This window comes from Platalea leucorodia, assembly GCF_965183815.1.
Source record: "Platalea leucorodia genome assembly, contig: HAP1_HAP1_SCAFFOLD_278, whole genome shotgun sequence".
NCBI lineage: Eukaryota > Metazoa > Chordata > Aves > Pelecaniformes > Threskiornithidae > Platalea > Platalea leucorodia.
In genome coordinates this window covers 24,092-45,845 of record NW_028121294.1, presented here as the reverse complement: position 1 = coordinate 45,845, position 21,754 = coordinate 24,092, and the positions used below count along the sequence as shown (strand labels likewise).

Here is a 21,754-nt window from a genome sequence, read left to right as displayed (position 1 = left end):
GGGCCTCTTGGACTGAGGGACAGACCAGCTCCCCTCACTCTGCTCTAATCGCAAGGCAATCCTCTTGCCTTGCAGGATTCGCTCTGTTCTCCCTGAGTGCAACAGAAATGCTGAGGGTTTCTGACATCCCAAAACAATCCTCAAACAAGAGGGGGGAAATTCTTTTTTAAAAAATGCTTTCAGTCTGCCTTCTGCAGTCCTCATTCCTTAGCACTGGGAGTGCAGATGCTTACAAGCCCTTCTGCATTAGGGATGGTTTCATCTGACAAAGCTGAACACCAGGACTGGACCCTGCTTCCACCGTTCCCATGAACTCACTGCTGCACAGCAGGGCTGACACCTCGGCAGCCACAGGGCAGAGGCCCAGCTCCTCACGGCACATTCAACCAGCACCAAAGCACAGCTTCAGCCATGGAGCTGAAGGAAGGTCTCCTAGAACAGGAAAATGTGTGTGTGTTTATGTGTGCTTGTGTGCAGCAAGGGGAGGGTCTGTAGGAAATGGCTTTTAGTTTTGCTCAGAAAAGTCTCCCCTAACTTGTCAATGACTTTTCCTCCTTGCACAGGTCCCCGTGCCCAGAGGCAGCAAATGTCCAATGGCAGCTCCATCACCGAGTTCCTCCTCCTGACATTCACAGACACACGGGAGCTGCAGCTCTTGCACTTCTGGCTCTTCCTGGGCATCTACCTGGCTGCCCTCCTGGGCAATGGCCTCATCATCACCGCCGTAGTCTGCGGCCACCACCTCCACACCCCGATGTATTTCTTCCTCCTCAACCTGTCCCTCCTTGACCTGGGCTCCATTTCCACCACTGTGCCCAAAGCCATGGCCAACTCCCTGTGGGACACCAGGGCCATCTCCTACCAGGGATGTGCTGCACAGCTCTTTCTGTTTGTTTTTATGATGTCAGCAGAGTTTTCTTTTCTCACCATCATGGCCTATGACCGCTACGTTGCCATCTGCAAACCCCTCCACTACAGGACCCTCCTGGGCAGCAGAGCTTGTGTCCACATGGCAGCAACTGCCTGGGGCACTGGGTTTCTCTATGCTATGCTGCACACAGCCAATACATTTTCAATGCCACTCTGCCAAGGCAATGCTGTGGACCAGTTCTTCTGTGAAATCCCCCAGATCCTCAAGCTCTCCTGCTCAGATGCCTACCTCAGGGAAGTTTGGGTTATCATGGTTAGCACCTTTGTGGAATTTGGGTGTTTTGTTTTCATAGTGGTGTCCTATGTGCAGATCTTCAGGGCTGTGCTGAAGATCCCTTCTGAGCAGGGACAGCACAAAGCCTTTTCCACGTGCCTCCCTCACCTGGCCGTGGTCACCCTGTTTATCAGCACTGGCATGTTTGCCTACCTGAAGCCTCCCTCCATCTCCTCCCCATCGCTGGATCTGGTGGTGGCAGTTCTGTACTCAGTGGTGCCTCCAGCAGTGAACCCCCTCATCTACAGCATGAGGAACCAGGAGCTTAAAGACACATTGAAGCAGCTGATTCAATCAGCTCTTTTCAGCAGCATTAACCTGCTCGTGTCTCTTCAGAAGTGATTTCAAATTCACCACCGGAACCTGATGTCCTTGTAAGGCCACTTGAAATCATGTTTGAAAGGTCAAGGGGATTCTGTGAGGTACCTGAGGACGGGAAGAAAGCAAATGGAAACCTTATCTTGAAGCAGAGCAAGAAAGAGGATGCAGGGAGCTGTCAGCCTGTCTCCCATTCCACCCCTATAGACAAGCTGAGCGAGTATGGACTGGCTAAGTGGAAAATGAGAGGGACTGAAAACTGACTGAGTCCCAGAGGGCTGTGTCCAGTGGCACAAAGTCCAGCTGGAGGATAATCACCAGTGGGGTAGCCCAAGGGTTGATACTGGGTCCCATTTTATTCACCCTTTCATTACAGTCCTGGAGGATGGGACCAAGGGCATCCTGAGCAAGTTTGTGGATGATCTAAAATTGGGAGGAGTGGCTGATACACTGGCTGGTTGCACTGCTGCTCAGAAGGACCTGGGCAGGCTGGAGAACCGGGCAGAGAGGAACCTCATGAAGTTCAACAAAGGGAAACACAGAGTCCTGCCCCTGGGCAGGGAGGACCCCATGGACCAGGACAGGCTGGGGGACGGCTGGCTGGAAAGCAGGTTTCTAGAGAATCATAGAATCATAGAATCATAGAATCGTCAAGGTTGGAAAAGACCCTTAAGGTCATCGCGTCCAACCGTTAACCCAGCACTGCCAAGTCCATCTATACCATGTCTTTGAGCACCGTATCTATCCGTTCTTTAAATACCTCCAGGGATGGAGACTCAACCACTTCCCTGGGTAGCCTGTGCCAGTGCTTGACCACCCTCTCAGTGAAGAAGTTTTTCCTAATATCTAACCTAAACCTCCCCTGGCGTAGCTTGAGGCCGTTTCCTCTCGTTCTACAACTCGTTACTAGGGAAAAGAGACCAACCCCAACCTCGCTACAGCCTCCTTTCAGGTAGTTGTAGAGAGCAATAAGGTCGCCCCTCAGCCTCCTCTTCTCCAGGCTAAACAACCCCAGCTCCCTCAGCTGCTCCTCATAAGACTTGTGCTCTAGACCCTTCACCAACTTCATTGCCCTCCTCTGGCCACACCCCAGCACCTCGATGTCCTTCTTGTCATGAGGGGCCCAAAACTGAACACAGTACTCGAGGTGCGGCCTCACCAGTGCCGAATACAGGGGCACTATCACCGCCCTGCTCCTGCTCGCCACACTATTCCTGATACAGGCCAGGGTGCCATTGGCCTTCTTGGCCACCTGGGCACACTGCTGGCTCATGTTCAGGCGGCTGTCAACCAACACCCCCAGGTCCTTTTCTGCCAGGCAGCTCTCCAGCCACTCCTCCCCCAGCCTGTAGCATTGCATGGGGTTGTTGTGACCCAAGTGCAGGACCCAGCACTGAGCCTTGTTGAATCTCATGCAGTTGGCCCCGGCCCATCGGTCCAGCCTGTCCAGGTCCCTCTGCAGGGCCTTCCTACCCTCCAGCAGATCGACACTTCCACCCAACTTGGTGTCATCTGCAAACTTACTGAGGGTGCACTCAACCCCCTCATCCAGATCATCAATGAAGATGTTGAACAGGACCGGCCCCAGTACTGAGCCCTGGGGAACACCACTCGTGACTGGCCGCCAACTGGATTTGACTCCATTCAGCACCACTCTCTGGGCTCGGCCGTCCAGCCAGTTTTTAACCCAGCGCAGAGTGCACCCATCCAAGCTGTGAGCACCCAGCTTCTCCAGGAGAATGCTGTGGGAGACTGTGTCAAAGGCCTTACTGAAGTCCAAGTAGACAACATCCACAGCCTTCCACTAAGCGGGTCACCTTGTCATAGAAGGAGACTACGTCAGTGAAACAGGATCTCCCTTTCATAAACCCATGCTGGCTGGGCCTGATCCCTCGGTTGTCCCACACTTGCTGCATAATGGTACTCAAGATGACCTGCTCCATGACCTTCCCTGGCACCGAGGTCAGGCTGACAGGCCTGTAGTTCCTGGGATCCTTCTTTCCACCCTTCTTGTAGAGGGGTGTCCCGATCCAATGTCGGGGATCCCGATCCAATTCGATACGATCCCAAGGACGAGATTAAGACGCTGGAATCGGTCAGATGTCGTACAACCTTTCACTTTTATTGGAGGGGAGAAGAGAACGGAGGGAGGAGGGAGGGCAAGGGAGGAGAGGAAGAGAATAGGGGAGAGAGAGAGAGAAAGAGAAGGAGAAGGAGGAGTTTGTCACCACCACTTTGAGTCTGGTGATCTTCCGCAGGGTCTTCGGTGGCCTTAGGCTTCGTCGGGGACCGAAGCGGGGGGGGGGGGGGGGGCGAGCCTTGAGGGTGCAGGACCGGAAGGAGTGGTCTCGCGCACGTTGCCACCGCCCCCGCCGAGGGGCACGTGTGCTCCTTATATAGGGGCTCCCATGCATGCGCGGATCACAAATGTGTACGTGCGGTTCGCCACGGACGTGCTGCCCCCGCCTCTGCTCTTTTCACGCCTTTTTGTCCCCGCCTCGGCTCTTTTCGCACCTTTAGTCCCTGCGCAGGCGCACGAGGTTGTTTTTCTCAAAACTGTGGAGAAGATGGTCTTCTCAAAGCGCGACGCTGGATGGCGCTACAGCGGCAATGTCGAGACAAAACCACATTTGGTACCGGTTCTCTACACCACCCCGTGGCTCGACATTGCAGCTTGGTGGCATAAGACAGAGAGAAAAAAAGAAAACAAAGGAGAAAGAAAGAAAACGCAGAGTTGAGAGAGTTCGGGATAAGGGTGGAGGAAAATTGTGGGGAGGAAAAAAGGGAATAACATTGTTTCGGATGAAGGAATGTCTTAACACAGGTTAACTGAGGTTGGTTGTGGCTGATGGATGGTACAGATTTTTGTTACACCATCAGGTGGAGCATTAGGAACAAATTGCATATTTGACACAATGTGTCAAATTAATTGAATAAAACCTGGAATTATACAGCATAGGAACAGTAAGGTGGCAGTTGCACATAGCAAATACAATATTAATTGTTTGACCCACGGTGCCCCTGGTAACCAGGACCACAAATCTCCGTTCCAACCGCTCCAGGTTTGAACAGGGACATAGGCTATTTTCCTGGTATCTTGGATCAATTGGAGAACTACTTCTCCCATGTCATCGTTTCTAGACAGCAGTTAGAGATATTTAATTTTCCACACACCCCTCCCTCCTCAGCCAGTAAATAATCTAAAACCATGCGGTGTTGAAGGATTGCCGTGCGCATTTGTTGAGATTGTCGAGTTAATAGGTATGGCATCAGCGGTTTTGTTGGTGATAATTTCTAGGGCCGCTTGTAGTCTGATTATTCGGTTTAGGTTATAGATTGGTTCTCTTGCCCCTGCAATGGGCTCGTTCGGGTTCCAGGTTGCTGGTCCATAATGTTCAATTATTCGCTCAGGGGGCCATTCATCATTCCCCCATTTTTGTGTCCCACCTAAATTTACCTTGGTAGATCGCGTCTTACAGGCAATACTTCTATCTCCGAGGTTATCATACACTTTTATGCCTAATTGGGGTCCACCAGTTTCCGGCAAGAGGAAAAATAGGGGTCTTATGATTCCTATGTAACAAACTCCTGACCACCCCGCGGGTAAGAATTTGTATGCCGTATTCCCACAGATCCAATAATGCCCTTTTTTGGCTTTATTTCCCTGAGCAAATGGCCCATCTTTCCCTGGTGGAAACTGAAAATAAGTTGTGTCTTTGTCACCCAGAGGGCTGAAAAAGGTGGTTGCCCCATCCCTTATTCGGCCGGTACAATACCAAGCCCCATAAGTACTGAACATTCAATATTTACTTTTTGCAAAGAAAACTAAGCAATTACATTTTCTAAGCAAGTACAATATTTCATGTTACTTGACTATTAAGTTTTCCCATATACAAGACTATTTAATGATAAAAATAGAGGAAGATAAAAAAAAGTAAGAATTATATATATGGTAAATCATACGTTGAACTCCTTGAGATGTCCAACATAAATAGGTATCATTGGAAAGTTATTGGGTATATTTTCTTAAATAAGCACACACACATATATATGCTTAAACATGCACCAGACAATTAGATGTCTTTGTCCTATTGCATAAAGACTGTAGTGCACTGAAACATCTAACATTTAGCCTGTTTGCCTTAAATATTAAATCTTGAATTATTCATAGAGCTGCAATTAAGTACAAACATGTATGCACACATATGGACCACCAGTTATAAAAGCTGATATACACAGTGGAATATTCTAATGGGTTAGTGTCCCTGGGTTAAAATGATCCAAAGTAGCAGGTGCATCGTGGTCATATCACCGCCCTTAAAAAAAGAGAAATACGAACAAACTCGCTCCTTGGGTTAGAAGGAGGGAATAATCCATTTGGTGTGGATTTTGTCGGTTCTCCCACTGGTATCTTTCGCTTTCCATGTATATTTGTTTAGCGGGGGTATCTAATATGAAAGGCACAGCTCCCACGGTGGGAAGCTCGACCAGAACCGGCTGGCTGGGAGAGTAAGATGATGCACCAGGGCAACTGGGGTTTCGAGAGACGGGTACCATGGTTGGCCCCTGTGGACAAAATGCCGCAATTTTCGGGCACCCATTTGTACCCCAGTGATTATTGACATTGGCCACTGCCTCCCCCACCTGCTCGGCCCATCCCGGTTGGTGGGGTTTAGTAGATCTCCCTTATTATTACAGGTGAGTTGTCTGATAAACATCCGCCCTCCGCCTCCCTCCTCACCCTGAGGGGGCGGAGGTTTTAGTTTCCCACCACTCTTTTCATCCTTCTTAAACCCTTCCTCCCTGTCCAATGCTGGCGCAGAAGGTGGGTTCGGTTTGGGAGGGGGTCCTTGCCCGGACCACCTCCGCACCAAGAGCTTCAACTTTTTGGTGGGGAGCCCATCCATCAAGTCTCAGGGCACCCCCTTTTGCAGTCCCATTTGCCACAATCCTTGTTGGATTGGGGGTTTCTCCCTTTTTGTTAGGTCGGGGCTTCCCCCCGAAAAAGCCAGTGATTTATTTGCTGGCCTCGCTGCCCGCACGGCCCTAGTTTCTACGTTGTGGTAAGTCCTGCCTACTGGCCCATATTTCCTCCCGTAGTTTATTAGTTCCTGAGCTCTCTCCCCCCAGGTCCACACCTTCCTCCCCCACTGCTGCTGTTCGGGGGTTACTGTTCCTTCCAGGGCAGCTGCAATTCACTCTTCGCGAGGCACATTTTGGATTCTCCCCTGTAATTGGATCCCGATAGGTTTTAACGAGTCGGGGAGTCCTCTTATTAGCGGTGTCAGCCGCTCGGGTTCTACCGGTAACAACATCGGAGAGCTTAGATTTGGTTTAAGTTCCCGGTCATACATCATTTGCAGGCATGCTGCCTTCTGTACATTTTCTAATAGTTGATTGATGGAACCAGTTATAGCCAGGGGGTCCCCCCTCTCTAATGGATTCAGCCCCCCCACCCAATATGCGGCCCTCTGGGTCAGAGACCATGGGGCTCAGCGATGGCCCGTGGTGAGGAAGACGCCGGGGCCCCAATACCCCTCTGCTTCCTTTTCCGATAGCATGATCCCGTCCCCCCGCAACAGGGATACCCTCCACACAGATTCGGTTTCAGACTCCCTTGCCGTCCTAGCAAAATCCTTTCGGAGTTTAGCCAATTCGGTGGCGGTAAAAGGGATTTCTTTGGTTACAACTTGGGGACGGTTGTCGCTATCGTCCTCATATATGTATTCTGTCTTTACTAGCAGGCACATATGGGGGGGGGTTATCCACAGTCCCTCTTAATCGCTTTAAATCTTTCTGGGGATAGATTTGGCATACCCCTTTCTCCTCCAGCATTACCTCCGCCTCAGCGAGGGTGTCTGCCTCCCTCAGGAGCTGAACCCTCAGCTCCTTCTTCAAAATCATATTCTGGCGCTTCTCCCCCTCTAGCGCCCATTTGGTCTCTAGTAGTTGCTCTCGCAGCGGTGCTATTGCTGCTTGCAACGAAGCGGCCACAGCCTCTGGTTGGCAGGGTGCTCGTTTCTTGTCCTCCACCGCCACTGCCAGACACGCTCCTAACACAGCACAAACAATAGCCTTCCCTTTTCCCTTCTTCACTCTAGCTTCTTTATGCAAAACCGCTATTCGGTCCATAACACTTTGCAGTTGGAACCAGTGGTCCCGTGCCCAATCTTGTCCCGGGGCACATGTGCTCCTTATATAGGGGCTCTCACGGATGCGTGGATCACAAATGTGTACGTGCAGTTCGCCACGGACGTGCTGCGCCCGCCTCTGCTCTTTTTGCGCCTTTAGTCCCTGCCTCGGCTCTTTTCGCGCCTTTAGTCCCTGCGCAGGCGCACGAGGTTGTTTTTCTCAAAACTGTGGAGAAGAGGGTTTTCTCGAAGCGCGACGCTGGATGGCGCTACAGCGGCAATGTCGAGACAAAACCACATTTGGTACCGGTTCTCTACACCCCCACAATCTCCTTCTCTCTAAATTGGAAGGATATGGATTTGATGGGCGGACCATTCAGTGGATAGCAAACTGGCTGGGTGGTCGCATCCAGAGGGTAGTGGTCAATGGCTCGATGTCCAGATGGAGATCAGTGACAAGTGGTGTCCCTCAGGGGTCCGTACTGGGGTCAGTGCTGTTCAATATCTTCAACAATGACACAGAGACCGGGATCGAGTGCACCCTCAGCAAGTTTGCAGATGACACCAAGCTGAGTGGTGCAGTTGACACGCCTCAGGGACGGAATGCATCCAGAGGGACCTGGACAGGCTGGAGAGGTGGGCCTGTGTGAACCTCATGAGGTTCAACAAGGCCAAGTGCAAGGTCCTGCACCTGGGTCGGGGCAATCCCCGGTATCAATACAGGCTGGGGGATGAAGGGATTGAGTGCAGCCCTGCTGAGAAGGACTTGGGGGTACTGGTGGATGAAAAGCTGGACATGAGCCTGCAATGTGCTCTCGCAGCGCAGAAAGCCAAGCGTCTCCTGGGCTGCATCAAAAGCAGCGTGGCCAGCAGGTCGAGGGAGGGGATTCTGCCCCTCTACTCCTCTCTGGTGAGACCCCACTTGGAGCACTGCCTCCAGCTCTGGGGTCCTCAGCACAGGAAGGACATGGACCTGTTGGAGAGGGTCCAGAGGAGGCCACAAAAATGATTAGAGGGCTGGAACACCTCTGCTATGAGGAAACGCTGAGAGAGCTGGGGTTGTTCAGCCAGGAGAAGAGAAGGCTCTTCAACAAGAGACCTTCTTGCAGCCTTTCAGTATTCAAGGGGGCCTCCAAGAAAGATGGAGATAGTCTTTTTAGCAGGGCCTGTAGCGATAGGACAAGGGGTAATGGCTTTAAACTAAAGGAGGGTAGATTTAGACTGAAAACAAGGAAAAACTTTTTCGTGATGAGGGTGGTGAAACACTGTAAGGGGTTGCCCAGAGAGGTGGTAGATGCCCCATCCCTGGAAACATTCAAGGCCAGGCTGGATGGGAGGCCTTCCAGGGGGAAGGAGATAAGGTCTTCCACCAGCCCCACGCTTCTTCCACCCTCAGCCTTTGCAGCTGAGCATGCCTGGCCTGCCCACTTACCTTTGCCACTGTCACATTTGTAGAAGGACCCCACACATCTTGGCACAGCCAGTGCGAGCTGGCCTCCACCAAATGTGGAGCCCACGGGGCCTTGGAGGCAGGGAGGGGCCAGGTCCCTTCTGTCTGAGGCTGGGCACAGCTTTTCCCTGGGAACCTCCCTGAGGAGCCTCCTCCTGTGTGTCAGCCTGGGGCCTGGCACCGCTGCCACAGGGACAAGGGCTGGGGGGGCAAGGCAGGGCTGAAGTAGCTCAGCTGGGAGAGCGTTAGACTGAAGATCTAAAGGTCCCTGGTTCAACCCCGGGCTTCAGCAATCATTTCCTCCCTTACACTTTTCCAGATATCGCTTTCCTTCTTCCAGCCTGCCCCAGCCCTGCTTGCCCCTTCACCTCTTGCCAGAGCACCATCGCGGCTCTGTAGCTGTCGATCTGTGGCTTAGAAGGAGCCTTCCTCCATCACCAACAGTCCCCAGCCCCTCCCGGGGCAGGAGTCTCCCTTCAGAGCTCCTCTGGGGTGGTCTCCAGCTGTCCCTCCTTCCCTGCTCCACAGGGATCGAGATCTCTCCTCTGCGGGGTCTCTGCAAAGACCCTGTCTCTCTCCTCTTTGTCATTCTCAGTGATGCACAGACTGGTCCCATCCTCACACCTCCACCTGGACCCCATTTCCCAGACCAGAGGCCACCATCCCCGCAGTCCCAGGGAGATGCACTCCCTGGAGCTGAGTCCTGAATGGCAGCATCCTCCCTCCAGAGCTCTGTCCCAGTAAGACCTCTGATGTGCCCAGGACAGCTGACAAAGCCGTGCTGAGGATCATCCGCTGTAGTGCATGGGCACCAGTGTTGTTCAGTCACACACTGACCTGAGCAGTTTCTTGGACCCCCTTGCACCCCTGCTGCAATGACTGATGAAACACCTATGTGCTCCTCTCTGGGCATCAGCAGAGAGATACACAGCACAGGGGGATCCCTCTGGGGCCCCACATCAACAGCCCTCTGCATCAGCTCCTCCCTGCTGCAAGGGCACAGGTCGGGACAGAAATGCCAGCACTGGCTCCCCTGGGGTCTAGCATGGTCACCAACTCTCACACTGTGTCTTCACAACAGCCCCAGATCAACCACTCAACGTCATTTTTACTCTCCAGATTTACCTTCCTCTGCATGTCCTGGCATTGCACACGCTTCTGTGTTCTCCATCCCCTCAGCACCTATGGACCCAGGGCCCATAGCACAAGTGTCTCAACTGTCCCCACTTTCCTCACCCAAAACTCCTCACCCACCACTGTCCAGCCCAGCTGCAGCCCCTCACAGCCCTCAGTCCCTGCCCAGAGGAAGAAAGACCTGCTCATGAGCTCCAACAAGCTGCTGCAGTGCCCTCTTGCAACTTCTTGCAGCTGCAGAATCCTGCTCACCCATCAGGAACACAGTGACAACTGCAACCCAGGCCATCCCCCTCTGCTTCCAGTCTCAGCCTCTCCCCCGTCAACCAGTCAGGCCAAGGAATGGCACATACTGGACTGTAGTCCCACAGCAACGTGCACGTCCTGGCCCCCTGCAGATCTGCTGCCTCATAGCCAGCTCCCCGGCAATGCATCTCCAAAGAAGTTTGGCTTTTTTGGTGACTGAGCAAAAGTGAGAGGGAGACACCCTGTGCAAGCAACGATACTGTCTTGTGAGCTTTGAGCATGAGCCTGAAAATGCTTGGCTTCAGGGACAGTGCCTGCAGGACTCTCACTGCTCCAAAAGAGTCCTTCTAGGTTGCTCCTGAGCAAGAATAGGAGAGTCACTGATAAGGATGGGCCCTGGGGCCACGTGTGCAAAGCAGACTGGATGAGCAGCCCATCCCCTTAACTCCTCCACTCAACCACTCCAGATGTTCGCGGTGACTGCGGTCTGGTTTTCATTCCCCCAAACCCTGTCTGCCAGGCAGGGGCTCACTGGGGAACAAATCTATGGCACTGGGCAACACAACTGCCCCAGCTGTAGCACCACGAGGACACCACCCCTGCGTGTGGCCAAACCGTCGGCCTTTCAGTTAACAGCTGACCATGCTCACCCACCCTGCCACAGAGACCCTTAGCCCCAGGGAGACGGAAGCTTGCCCTTCCCCCCACCTCCAGGGATGCTGGGGGGCAGAGGGGCGCAGGGGGAGGCCCAGTGCCTGGATGAGGGGCTGTGAGCTTTCTGCTCCTGTGTCCCCGCCGCTGTCATACCTGCTGGGGCTGGCTGGGGTGTCCAGGGCACCGCGGGCACCATAGGGCTAACTTCTGTGAGGCCACAGCCCAGGGATCACCCAACACAGCAGCTCTGTCTTCGCCTCTCTGTGTGGGACCAGCGTGGCCCAGGTAGGGCCTGAGGGAAAGAGAAACTGGGGAACCCTGAGGTGAAGAGATGGGCACTCATGGGACCTTGGAGAGAGACATTTTGGCTGGAAACTGTGGCTGGCAGGATGGAAATGTCTCTGTCAGCAGGAATATTCCCCAGGACCATGGGCTCTCGTAGCCCCAAAATCTGACCCCGAGACTGCTGTCTGTCCTTGATACATGCCCCTTCCCCACCACCATGTCTTTGTGCTCCGCTCCTCCCGATCAGCCTCAGGGAGACACCCCAACATCGGGCCAGGCAAGCACCAACTCTGGCTCAAACCCCTAAAGACTTTTAATAAGAACAAATATGGAGGCATGGTGCAAAAACAGGGGAATACAAAGAGAGGAAATGCCCAGCTGTGTCTGCTGCCCGTGGGAAAAGGGAGACGGTTCCCTGGTGCTCACGGCTCTCCCAGCTGCACAGACCTCTCCTCCCTCCTGCCTGCACCCAGCTGCATGGCAGGGACGGGCTCTCCTGGCGCGCGGCTCAGGGACTGTTGTGCACTGAGCTCCGGTGGCACAGCCTGTGTGTCCTCAGGGGGATGTGCCTGAGACACCTCTTCAGCATCGTCATAGCCTGTGCTCTCTGGGCACAGGGACCAGGCATCTCCCTCGGCTCCAGGGGCCCCAGCACGTCTCTGGGAGCACAGCTTTGCCCCTGCAAGCAGCAAGGCAGCCATTGAATATTCGCCCCATGGGGTGCCCCTCCTGCTCTGTACATCACCTTCCTCCCTTCTCCTCACCAGTCCGGAGATGTTCAACTCCCTCTCCCACCCCTGGAACCCCAAGGAAAATTCCTGGTGCATTTTCCCCCATCCCAGGAGGTTGAAATCTCAGTACAGCAACGATTCATCTGGCACCAGGGATGGCAGCCCAGGAACCAGCAGCGCTCTCTTTCCCTCTCACCTCCAGGTGCATCCCTGGGTCCTGCTGCCTCCTCTCATGCCCTGGCCATTTCCCAGCCTCCCTGCCCAGGGGCACTGTCCTCCCCAGGCTCAGAAACCTCCCTGGCATCATCATAGCCATCCGCCGGGTCACCTCCGGGCAGGACAGAGACAGCTGAAAGGAGAGGGGAGCTGGTGACAGGGAGAAGATGCATTTGCAGAGCAGAGGATGGGAGGATGCTCAGGGACATGGGGCTCAGACACCGGTGTTGGCAGCACCACAGGAAACCCCCCCCATGTCCTCCCCAGCTCCGACGGTGACACTCAGTGACACCACTGTTCTTCACATGTCTGCAGGGAGGAGAGATCCACTCCTTCCCGCACCCTATTACCTGCTGCTGATCCCGGACCACCCTCCTCCTTGCTGTCCCCGGGGTAGGGCTGCAGCTTGGTCAGGGACCCCTCTGAAGAGGAGCCTGGAGAGAGGCGCAGTGGCTGTTATGGCAGTGCGCTCTGCTGACCAGGCTTGTGGTCAGTGCTGCTGGGGACGGGGGACCCCCAGAGGCAGGGCTGAGTGGGGAGAAGGGCTCAGGTCTCAGGACTCACCCTGCTCCCCTGGGACAAACCCTGTCTCAAAGGGGCTCCCAGAGCTGCCCCAGGACAGCCCCTTCCCTCCCCCCTCAGGTGTCCCATAGGGGTGCAGGGACAGGCAGAGAGGGGCTGTCCCCAGCTGGGAGGGGAGGAACTGGTGGGGAGGAAGCTCCTCTCTTGGGCCCAGGACCTGGCTGCTCTCCCCACAGCCCCCACAGCCCCAGCACTGCAGGGACCATGGGCCAGGGGACTGCAGGGGGTCAGCCATGGGTGGGGGGTGAGGGGGAAGAGCCTGGCAGATGTGCCCCCCGGGAGGAACCCACACCCACCTGAGCCACTGAACCTCGCCTGCTTCTCCCACGCCGGGCTGTAACCGATCTCCTCATACACGGCCTCAGGGAAGGGCTCCCAAGCTCTCCCAGAGCCTGTGGACAGCAGCAGGGCTGGCCCAGGGACAGGCAGAGACAGGATGGGATCCCGCTCTGCTCCCCCAGCTTTGGGTCCCCTGGGCCAGCACACGGCTATCGCCACAGTACAGTTCCGCTCCTCTAGTCCGGCTCTGCCATTTCTGTCCTCAACCCATCCCTACCTCCCCCCATGTCCGGACCCTCTCTACCCCTTGCTGCTGGTGGCCCATGGTCAGGCAGTCAAGGAGGCGGTGCATGGGAATGAAGGCAGCACACACCCTTATCCCCCCAGCTCTGCCTGTGCCACTCACTCACACCTCACTGCACCCCTGGCCTTGCCAGGAGGCATCTTTCCCCACGACCCACCTCCGCGCCCAGACCTGGCGCTTTGCACTTGCCCGGCCAGGAGGGCCAGGACAAGGCAGAGAAGGGCCCCCAGGATGATGCAGATGATGACGGGCAATGAGACTCTCCCGCTAGCAGTCGGACGGCCCCGGCTGGGATCTGCATGGCAGGAGCACAAAAAGGGCAGCACCAGGCCTGGGAGAGGTAGGGGCTGGGACACCCCAGTCCTGACCCCCATTACACCAGGGACAGATGACCCCAGGAGTGAGTCATGAGGAAGCTCCCACCCTGATGGGGAAATGACAGCCCTTCCCAACATCCCCACCCCACTGCTATCCCAGTGCCTCCTCCTGGGAGTTTCACATCCCAGCAAGGAGCCCCTTCCCTCCCGCCATGGGTCACAGCTGGCCCTGAGAAGACCCGGCGCTGGCGGGGACCCGCTCAGGGGGTTGGTGCTGCTGTCCTGCGTGTAGCTGCAGAAGAGGAGAAGGAGAGCTGGGCTGAGAGGGTGGGTGTGCAGGTACCAGGGAGCCTCCCCTCTCACACGCTCTGTGTGTGTGTGTGTGTGTGTGTGTGTTCATATATCCCTGACACATCCCACCCAAATTGCCCCTCCTGCAAAACTGGTCAGGGTGGCCAGGACAGAGCCCAGGGCCCTGCTCTAGGTATTGGGCAGGATGGCGCAGGCAGCCCAGGAGATGCCCCTGTAAAAGCCCCTGTAGGCCCTGTCTCTGCGCTTGACTGTGCCCAGCAGGGAGCAGGAGCTGGGGGGACGCTGGTGCCCGCGGAGCTCCGAATTACCATTGCAGGTGATGTGAGTCTCGTCTCGCAGGTCATCACACGACTGTGGGTCCCAGGGAGCAGAAGGACACTGCCAGAAGGAGCTGTTTCTCTCCCCACACTCCACGCGATCCAGCCAGGTGAGACCAGACACCCTACCATAGGGCAGGCGTATTTCCAGGGTCCCTTCATCCCCACAGCCCAGCTCCTTGCATGCCAGCGACACCGTTTTGGGAGTCATTGAGTTGGAGCAAACGGTCCCCCATTTGCCATTGTAGAACACCTGCAGGCGCCCGGAGCAGTTGGTGCTGTTGTGCAGCCTCAGGGCCATGAAATCTGGGAGGAAAGAGCCCAGAGGGGAACAGGCTGGTCTGGGGCTATGGGAGCAGAGAAGCCTCTTCACCCCCCCAGGCCCTCAGCCAGGCAGAGGCACGGCCAGCAAGTCACCCTTTTGCCAGGGGCAGAGAGAAGTCCCTGACGGACAGACACCCATGCCCTCCGCGCTAACCCTTGGGGACAGCTCAGCTTACAAGGGGCCCCCAGTGGGACCGAGGGGGTTTGTGCATGGGTGTCCCCAGGACAGGCTCAGGCAGGGGCTCAGAGGCAGCCAGGGACAGCCTCGGCTGTTGTCGGCTCTCCCCTTGTCCCGGTCTCCCCAGGCACTGGGCTCCCACCACAGCTCCCAGCACAGACCTGAGCAGACGACTCCTGCGTCCTCATTGTGCCCGCAGTCGTGCTGCCCCCAGGACCCTGCCGGGCAGTCCCAGAGAGCAGCTTCGGCCCCGGAGCAGTTCACGCTGTCCAGCCATATCTGACCGGAGCCTTCCCCGAACCGGGCGGAGCCAACTGCTTCCACCGCCCCTCCGCAGCCCAGCTGGTGGCAAACGACGGCGGCATCAGACAGGTCCCATTGGTCATCGCAGACAGTCCCCCAGCTGCCCTGGTGGTAGATCTCCACTCTCCCAGCACAGCGCCCGGGCCCGTTCACCAGCCGGACCTGCCGGCTCCCTGCAGCAGGAAGAAACCCCAGCTGCCATCAGGGGCCGGCTGCCCACCCAGCCCAGAGCCTGGGGGGCCTGTGCAGTGCCACTCACCCCGGCAAACGACCCCCACGTCCTCTGCAATCCCTGCTGCCAGCGCGCTCACGGGCAGGGAGGTGTTGCAGAGGGTCAGGTTGGCCTCGTGCCCTGCGCACCGGACCCCTCGCAGCCCCACGGGACCCGTCCCTCTCTGAGGCTTCGGGGGGTTGTAGGCTCTCTCTGCCTCTCCGCACCGCAGCTGCCGGCACACCACGCTGGCCTCCTGCATGTCCCACTGCTCATCCAGGACTCGGCCCCACGTCCCGCGCTGCAAGATCTCCACTCGCCCGTCGCACCGGCTCCCTCCACCCACCAGCCGCAGGGCTGTGGAGCTGCCTGGGCCTGGGGAGAGCAGCCATGCCCCAGCCCTCAGCAACACCAGACAGCCCACAAACCTGCAGCACCTCTCCAGGCTCTCCAGCCCTCACAACCCCCTGCAGCTCACCCGCCTGCCCGCAGCCCTCTGCAGTCAGCTTCAGGAGCAGCTTTCCACAGGCTTGCTTCCCCAGTCCCTGAGCCTTCCTGAGCAAGACCTTCTCTTTGCCCTTGGTGGGGCAGAGCCACCCAACACATCCCTGCTGAGGCAGATGGGGCAGCTCCCGCAGGAGGGAGCAGCAGCCGGCGGTGGCCTGGGGACAGGCAGCCCCAGGACAAGCCTTGCCCCACGTCAGTGCTGGCATTGGCACTGCTGAGCCATGGGGCAGGGCACACATGCCTCTGCCCCTCTGCATCCCTGGGGATCTGGGCCTGGGAGCCTGTGTCCCTGGCAGGGAGCAGAGCAAGGGGGGCCTTTCCGATCAAACAGGACAAGTTTGGGCCTGATCCCCAGGGTGGGGCAGAGATTCCTGGTGAATCTAGGGTTTCTTTTCTTTCAACAGAAATTCACCCTGCTGCTGCCATAGTGTCCTCTGCTTTGGGTGGCCATGCAACACCCAAGGGACAAATGGAGTTAACACAGCGTTGTCCCAGCACTCACCTGAGCAAATGACAGCAGCATCGTTCTCGTGGGAGCACGGTGAGGCCCCCAGAGCGCTCACTGGGCACTGTCCCAGGTGGGCTTCAGTCCCATCACAGTGGAATGAGTCTCTCCAGACAGGTCCCGTGCCTCTCCCAAAATGCCCTCCTCTGGGAATGGACTCAGCAAACCCGCAGTCGAGGTGACGACAGAGAACGTGGGCGTCCAAGAGATCCCAGCGGGAGGCACAGAGGGTGCCCCAGGTCCCCAGCACCTGCACCTCCACCCTCCCCTCACACGCCGTGCTGCCGTTCACCAGCCTGAACCCTGTGTCATCGGGAACAGAGAAAAATGAGAGAGGGTAGACTTGTGCTTTTGCTTCCACTGGAGATGGAGGAGCAGCCAAATGGAGGAGAGCCTGCCTTTCTCCTCCTTCTGCATGATTTTAAGGCTGGAGGCAACCACATCACCCCTCCAGCCCTCACACCCAGCACAGCATGGCACTGTCCCGGCCCTGCTCCCCTTGGCCCCAGCACACCCCCAGATATGGAACACCCCACCCTCAGTCCTTACGTGTACAGGTGACACCAGCGGCGTTCGTGTGGGTGCAGGGCTGGTCTCGGGGGGATCCCCTGGGGCAGAACATGAAGAAGGATTCATTCCCCACACACTGCAGCTCTCTGTCCCACATGGCACCAACACCTTCTCCAAAGTCAGCTGCCCTGGGCACAGGCAGGGCTGTGCCACACTGCAACTCCCCGCAGACCACGTCGGCAGCTTTGGGACCAAAGTCTGAGTCACAGACAGGTTTCCACTGGTCCTCGTCACGGATCTCCACGCGTCCTGAGCAAGGGCTCTCCCCTCCGACCAGCCGGACAAATCCTGGAGCAATCAAAGTCCCCGGAGAGTTCCCAGAGCCCTCTGGCTGTTACATGCCCACGTCCCACCTGGGCTGCAAGGTGGCCACAGGCACAGAGCCCCACGGCCCTCCCAGCAGCTCCTAGGGGCTGCTGATGGCACAAACACACCAGGGACACCCTGCCGCTCCTCAGCCATCAGCACAGCACTTGTGGCCTTGCTTCTTCCCCAAACCCCCAGCCGTAGGCACTGCTCGGACCAACTGCTGCCATTTTGGAGACCCTGGGCTTCCTGGCAGCACTGCGAGCACTTGGGGCCCAGGGAGACTGGCCAAGGCACTGTTGGCTGCTGCAGCCTGATCTGCCCACTGAGCTCAGGGCCTGGCTGAGGAACCCTTGGAATTCCCAGTAACACACCCTTCTCTCAGGGCGGTCTCAGGCTGTTGGGGCACTGCTGTTAGATGGGCCATTTCACGGGGTACAGCTATGGCACAGCTCTATGTACAGTCAGTGTCTGTGCCAGCCCCCCACTCTGGCACCTGCTGAGGGACGGGGTCCTCAGCCAGGGCCAGAGTGCACTGCCAGGCACGCACATCCCCATCAACGGCCAGGCAGAGGGCAGGAGAGCGGGCAGAGGGGCAGCCCTGGGCTGACACGAGCTCCCGGTGCAAGGACAGGCACCGAGGACAGTGCAAGTGCTGGCAAAGCCCCTGGGGCACAGGGCAGCCGGGGCTGGGGCAGGCAGGAGAGGCTGGGCAGCGGGTCAGCACTGACAGCATGGGGCCATGTCCACGTGGGCTGGCTCTCATGGGGTGACCCTGGGAGAGGAATGGGGTGCCATGTGCCCCCCTGCTCCTCTGCTCAAGGCCAGCGCTTTCCCCCTCTGAGCAGCCCCTTTGCTTAGGCCGAGGGACTCATGTCTGCCAGGAGGCACAACCCAAAAGTCCCTGACCACTCTGTGCCCTTCCCCGGGGCTGTGGGTGGCCACATGAGCCACTCTCAGTGCCTCTGGCATGGGGGGACCTGGCCCCTGGCAATGCCAGACAGGTCCTGGCTGAATGGGAGGAGAAAGATGGGCACCAACGGACACCAAGGGGCAGGGAGGGGGTTTCACCTGAGCCCCAGGCACCAATGGAGGGTGGGCTGAGCCCCCTCAGGGACCAGGAAGGGTGTGCACACCCAGGGTGGGCTCTCACAGGGCTTTCCTCAGGCACTGGCAAATGCAGCAACGTATGTCCCAGCTCAGCAGTGCAACCGCCCATACTGGGCCCTGATCTGGTGTCTGCTCATTTCTTCCTGAGGGCACAGCCAGTTCCCTCCCCTCATCCTGGCCACAAATGTAGGGAACAGGAATGGCCCCTTACCTGAACACGTCACTCCAGCATCCCAACTGTGATAACAGTTGTTTTGACCCCATCCACTGTGTGTGCAGTCAGACAGGGCAGACTCAGAGCCATGACAGCCAACTTCAGACATCCAAATGTGGCCAGATCCTTGCCCAAAGTGTGCGTAGTCATGAGCTTTGACAGCAGACCCACAGCCCAGCTGCTTGCAAACCACTGCAGCATCGTTCATGTCCCAGGAGATATCACACACGGTCCCCCACTGGCCCTGGTGTTTCACCTCCACTCTCCCAGCACAGCGCCCACCACCAGCCTCCAGCCTCACCTCCGCAGCCCCTTCAAACACCAAAACACGGGAGCGGTCAGGAGAGGGCCGAGCCCCAGGCTGCAGCTCTGGGAGTCGAGTCACAGCACCAGGCTGGGAGCCCTCTCCTCCCTGAGCTGTCCCTGGGGAAGTGTGGGGGTCCCTCCTCTCCCCACGGGCTGTGCAGGCTGGGGGGGCCAACTCCAGCCCTGCTGGGTCATTTGCTGCCCCACAGCCCTTGGCACCTCCTCCCACTCCAACAGCCCCCTGCCCATGCCCACCCACACACCGTGCCCCCAGGCCCTGCACAGGGCACCGTCTCCTCCCCAGCCAAGCACACCCTGGAGAGCCCCATGCCCCCAGGCCCGCAGCTTCCCCTGCCCACCACCTGCCCTGCCACCACCCAAACCCACACCACCCCCAGGGCTTCCCATGTCCTCAGGCAGCACCAAGATGATCCCAAGGATCCCCCCAACCCATATCGTCTCCTTGCCCCAGGCATCAGCCCGACTCTTGTGCTTGACCGAGGCCCCCAGGAAGGAAACTTCTCTGCCACCCGTGGGTGCAAACAGCCCGGGCCCCTTCTCTCTGTGGGGCACAAACTGCCTTCCTGGGGTCGGGGTTCCCCTGCACCCTGGGGCAGTGAGCAGCACACAAAACCTCCAGGGCACCCTGGAGATTGGTTGTGTCCTGGGGATGGCTCAGTGCTGCCATCACCACCTGGGCCACTGCCAGCCCAGGTCCAAAAAGGGTTACCCATGATAGGGCTGTCTATAAATGCAGGCAGGCATGGGCTGCCTTAAACACAGAGAGGCACAGGGAAAGGCACAAGGTCCATGGACCTGAGCACCTTCTGACCCTTGTCTCAGCGGAGCCTGGAAAGAAACCTGTCCTGGTTTCAGCTGGGATAGAGTTAATTTTCGTCTTGGTAGCCGGTATGGGGGCTGTGTTTTGTGTTTAGGATGAGAACAATGTCGATGATACACTGATGCTTTGGTTCTTGCTAAGTAGTGCTAAGCTGTCTCTGAATAGGTGCTAAGTGGCGCTCACACTGGTCAAGGACTCTTTCAGCTTCCCCTGCTCTCCCGGGTGCACAAGAAGCTGGGAGGGGGCACAGCCAGGGGGAGGGCTGACCCAGACTGGCCCAAGGGCTATTCCATACCATATGACATCATGCTCAGTATATAAGCTGGGGGAAGAAGAAGGAAGGGGGGGACATTGGGCATGATGGCGTTTGTCTTCCCAAGTAACCGTTACGCGTGATGGAGCCCTGCTGTCCTGGGGATGGCTGAACACCTGCCTGCCGATGGGAAGTAGTGAATGAATTCCTTGTTCTGTTTTGTTTGCGTGCACGGTTTTTGCTTTGCCTATTTAACTGTTCTAATTTATTTTACTTCGATTATTAAACTGTTCTTATCTCAACCCACGAGTTTCCTCCCTTTTACCCTTCTGATTCTCTCCCCCATCCCACTGGTGGGGAGTGAGCGAGCGGCTGCGTGGTGCTGAGTTGCTGGCTGGGGTTAAACCACGACAGTCCTTTTTGGCGCCCAACGTGGGGCTCGAAGGGTTCGAGATAACAACAGATTTAATTGGAATGCGCTAGATCGAATTTATAGCTGTTAGTGTTGTTTAGCTGTTAATCGGCAGGCTTCTGTGCTTGCCATGGGGCTTGCTTGCCTTACTGTATGTTAGAGTCATCTTACTGTGTTGTGCCTGGGAACATTTTGATAACAGCAATGGCCACGTACCCGGGCTGGCAGATGGCCAGGGCATCGCTGTTTTTCTGTGCTGCTGTACTGGACAGGCTGGAACTCCAGTGTGAACTCGAGTCGAAGGGACTGTGACCTGTGGACGAGTTCCTGCGGGAGCACGACACCCCAAAGCGTCTGTGGACGTGGATAATCCCATGTCAGAGCAGCCCATGGAACTTAAGAGTGGAGCAGAGATCCACCTGCAGCCCATGGAGGACCCCATGCCGGAGCAGGTGGATGCCCGAAGGAGGCTGTGACCCCATGGGAAGCCTGTGCTGGAGCAGGCTCCTGGAAGGACCTGTGGACCCGTGGAGAGAAGAGCCCACGCTGGAGCAGGTTTGCTGGCAGGACTTGTGACCCTGTGGGGGACCCACGCTGGAGCAGTTAGTGAAGAACTGCAGCCCGTGGGAAGGACTCACATTAGAGAAGTTCATGGACTGTGCTGTCAGAGGGACCCCACGCTGGAGCAGGGGCAAGGGGAGGACTCCATTGCAGTGTTAAACCCTATAACCTGGCCCAAAGGGGCCAGGGGTGGAGACTGTAATGGAAATACCTTTAAATTGTTGTGACCCGGGATTTGAGTTGCATGTTATGGGAATTACTATAGCAGAAACCCCTTGTTGCTAGCCAGGCTAGGAGTAAGGGGAGGAGTTCATTGCAATGTTAAACCTAGCCCAAAGGGGCCAGGGGTGGAGATTGTGATGGAAATACCTTTAAATTGTTGTAACCCATGATCTGAGTTGCATGTTATAGGAACTACCATAGCAGGAACCACCTGAACCAATGGAGGAGAAGCCTTACAAGAAGCAGTGCAAGTGCAGCAGTGACCTGACCTGAGCTGGCTTTGGTGCCCAATAACTCCACGCAACACACCACCTCTCCTGTCCTGAGTGACCACTATCACAGATGGAGCCCAAAGTCATGGACTAAACGAGCTCAATGGACATTTTTGGGACAACAGGGGTGGTGGTTAAAGAGGATATATTGGATAATGTAGGACCTGAGCATGATGTAA

At 56.7% G+C, this 21,754-nt stretch overlaps 1 protein-coding gene across 1 annotated transcript; it reads left to right on the top strand.

Moving 5' to 3' along the window:
* Window positions 1–586: 586 nt before the first annotated feature.
* On the top strand, window positions 587–1,546 carry LOC309603967 (olfactory receptor 14A16-like; the record flags this gene model as incomplete). The annotated part of the gene is made up of 1 exon (XM_082338838.1): window positions 587–1,546. The coding sequence occupies one exon, from the start codon at window positions 587–589 to the stop codon at window positions 1,544–1,546; it is 960 nt and encodes a 319-aa protein (XP_082194964.1).
* Window positions 1,547–21,754: the final 20,208 nt, after the last annotated feature.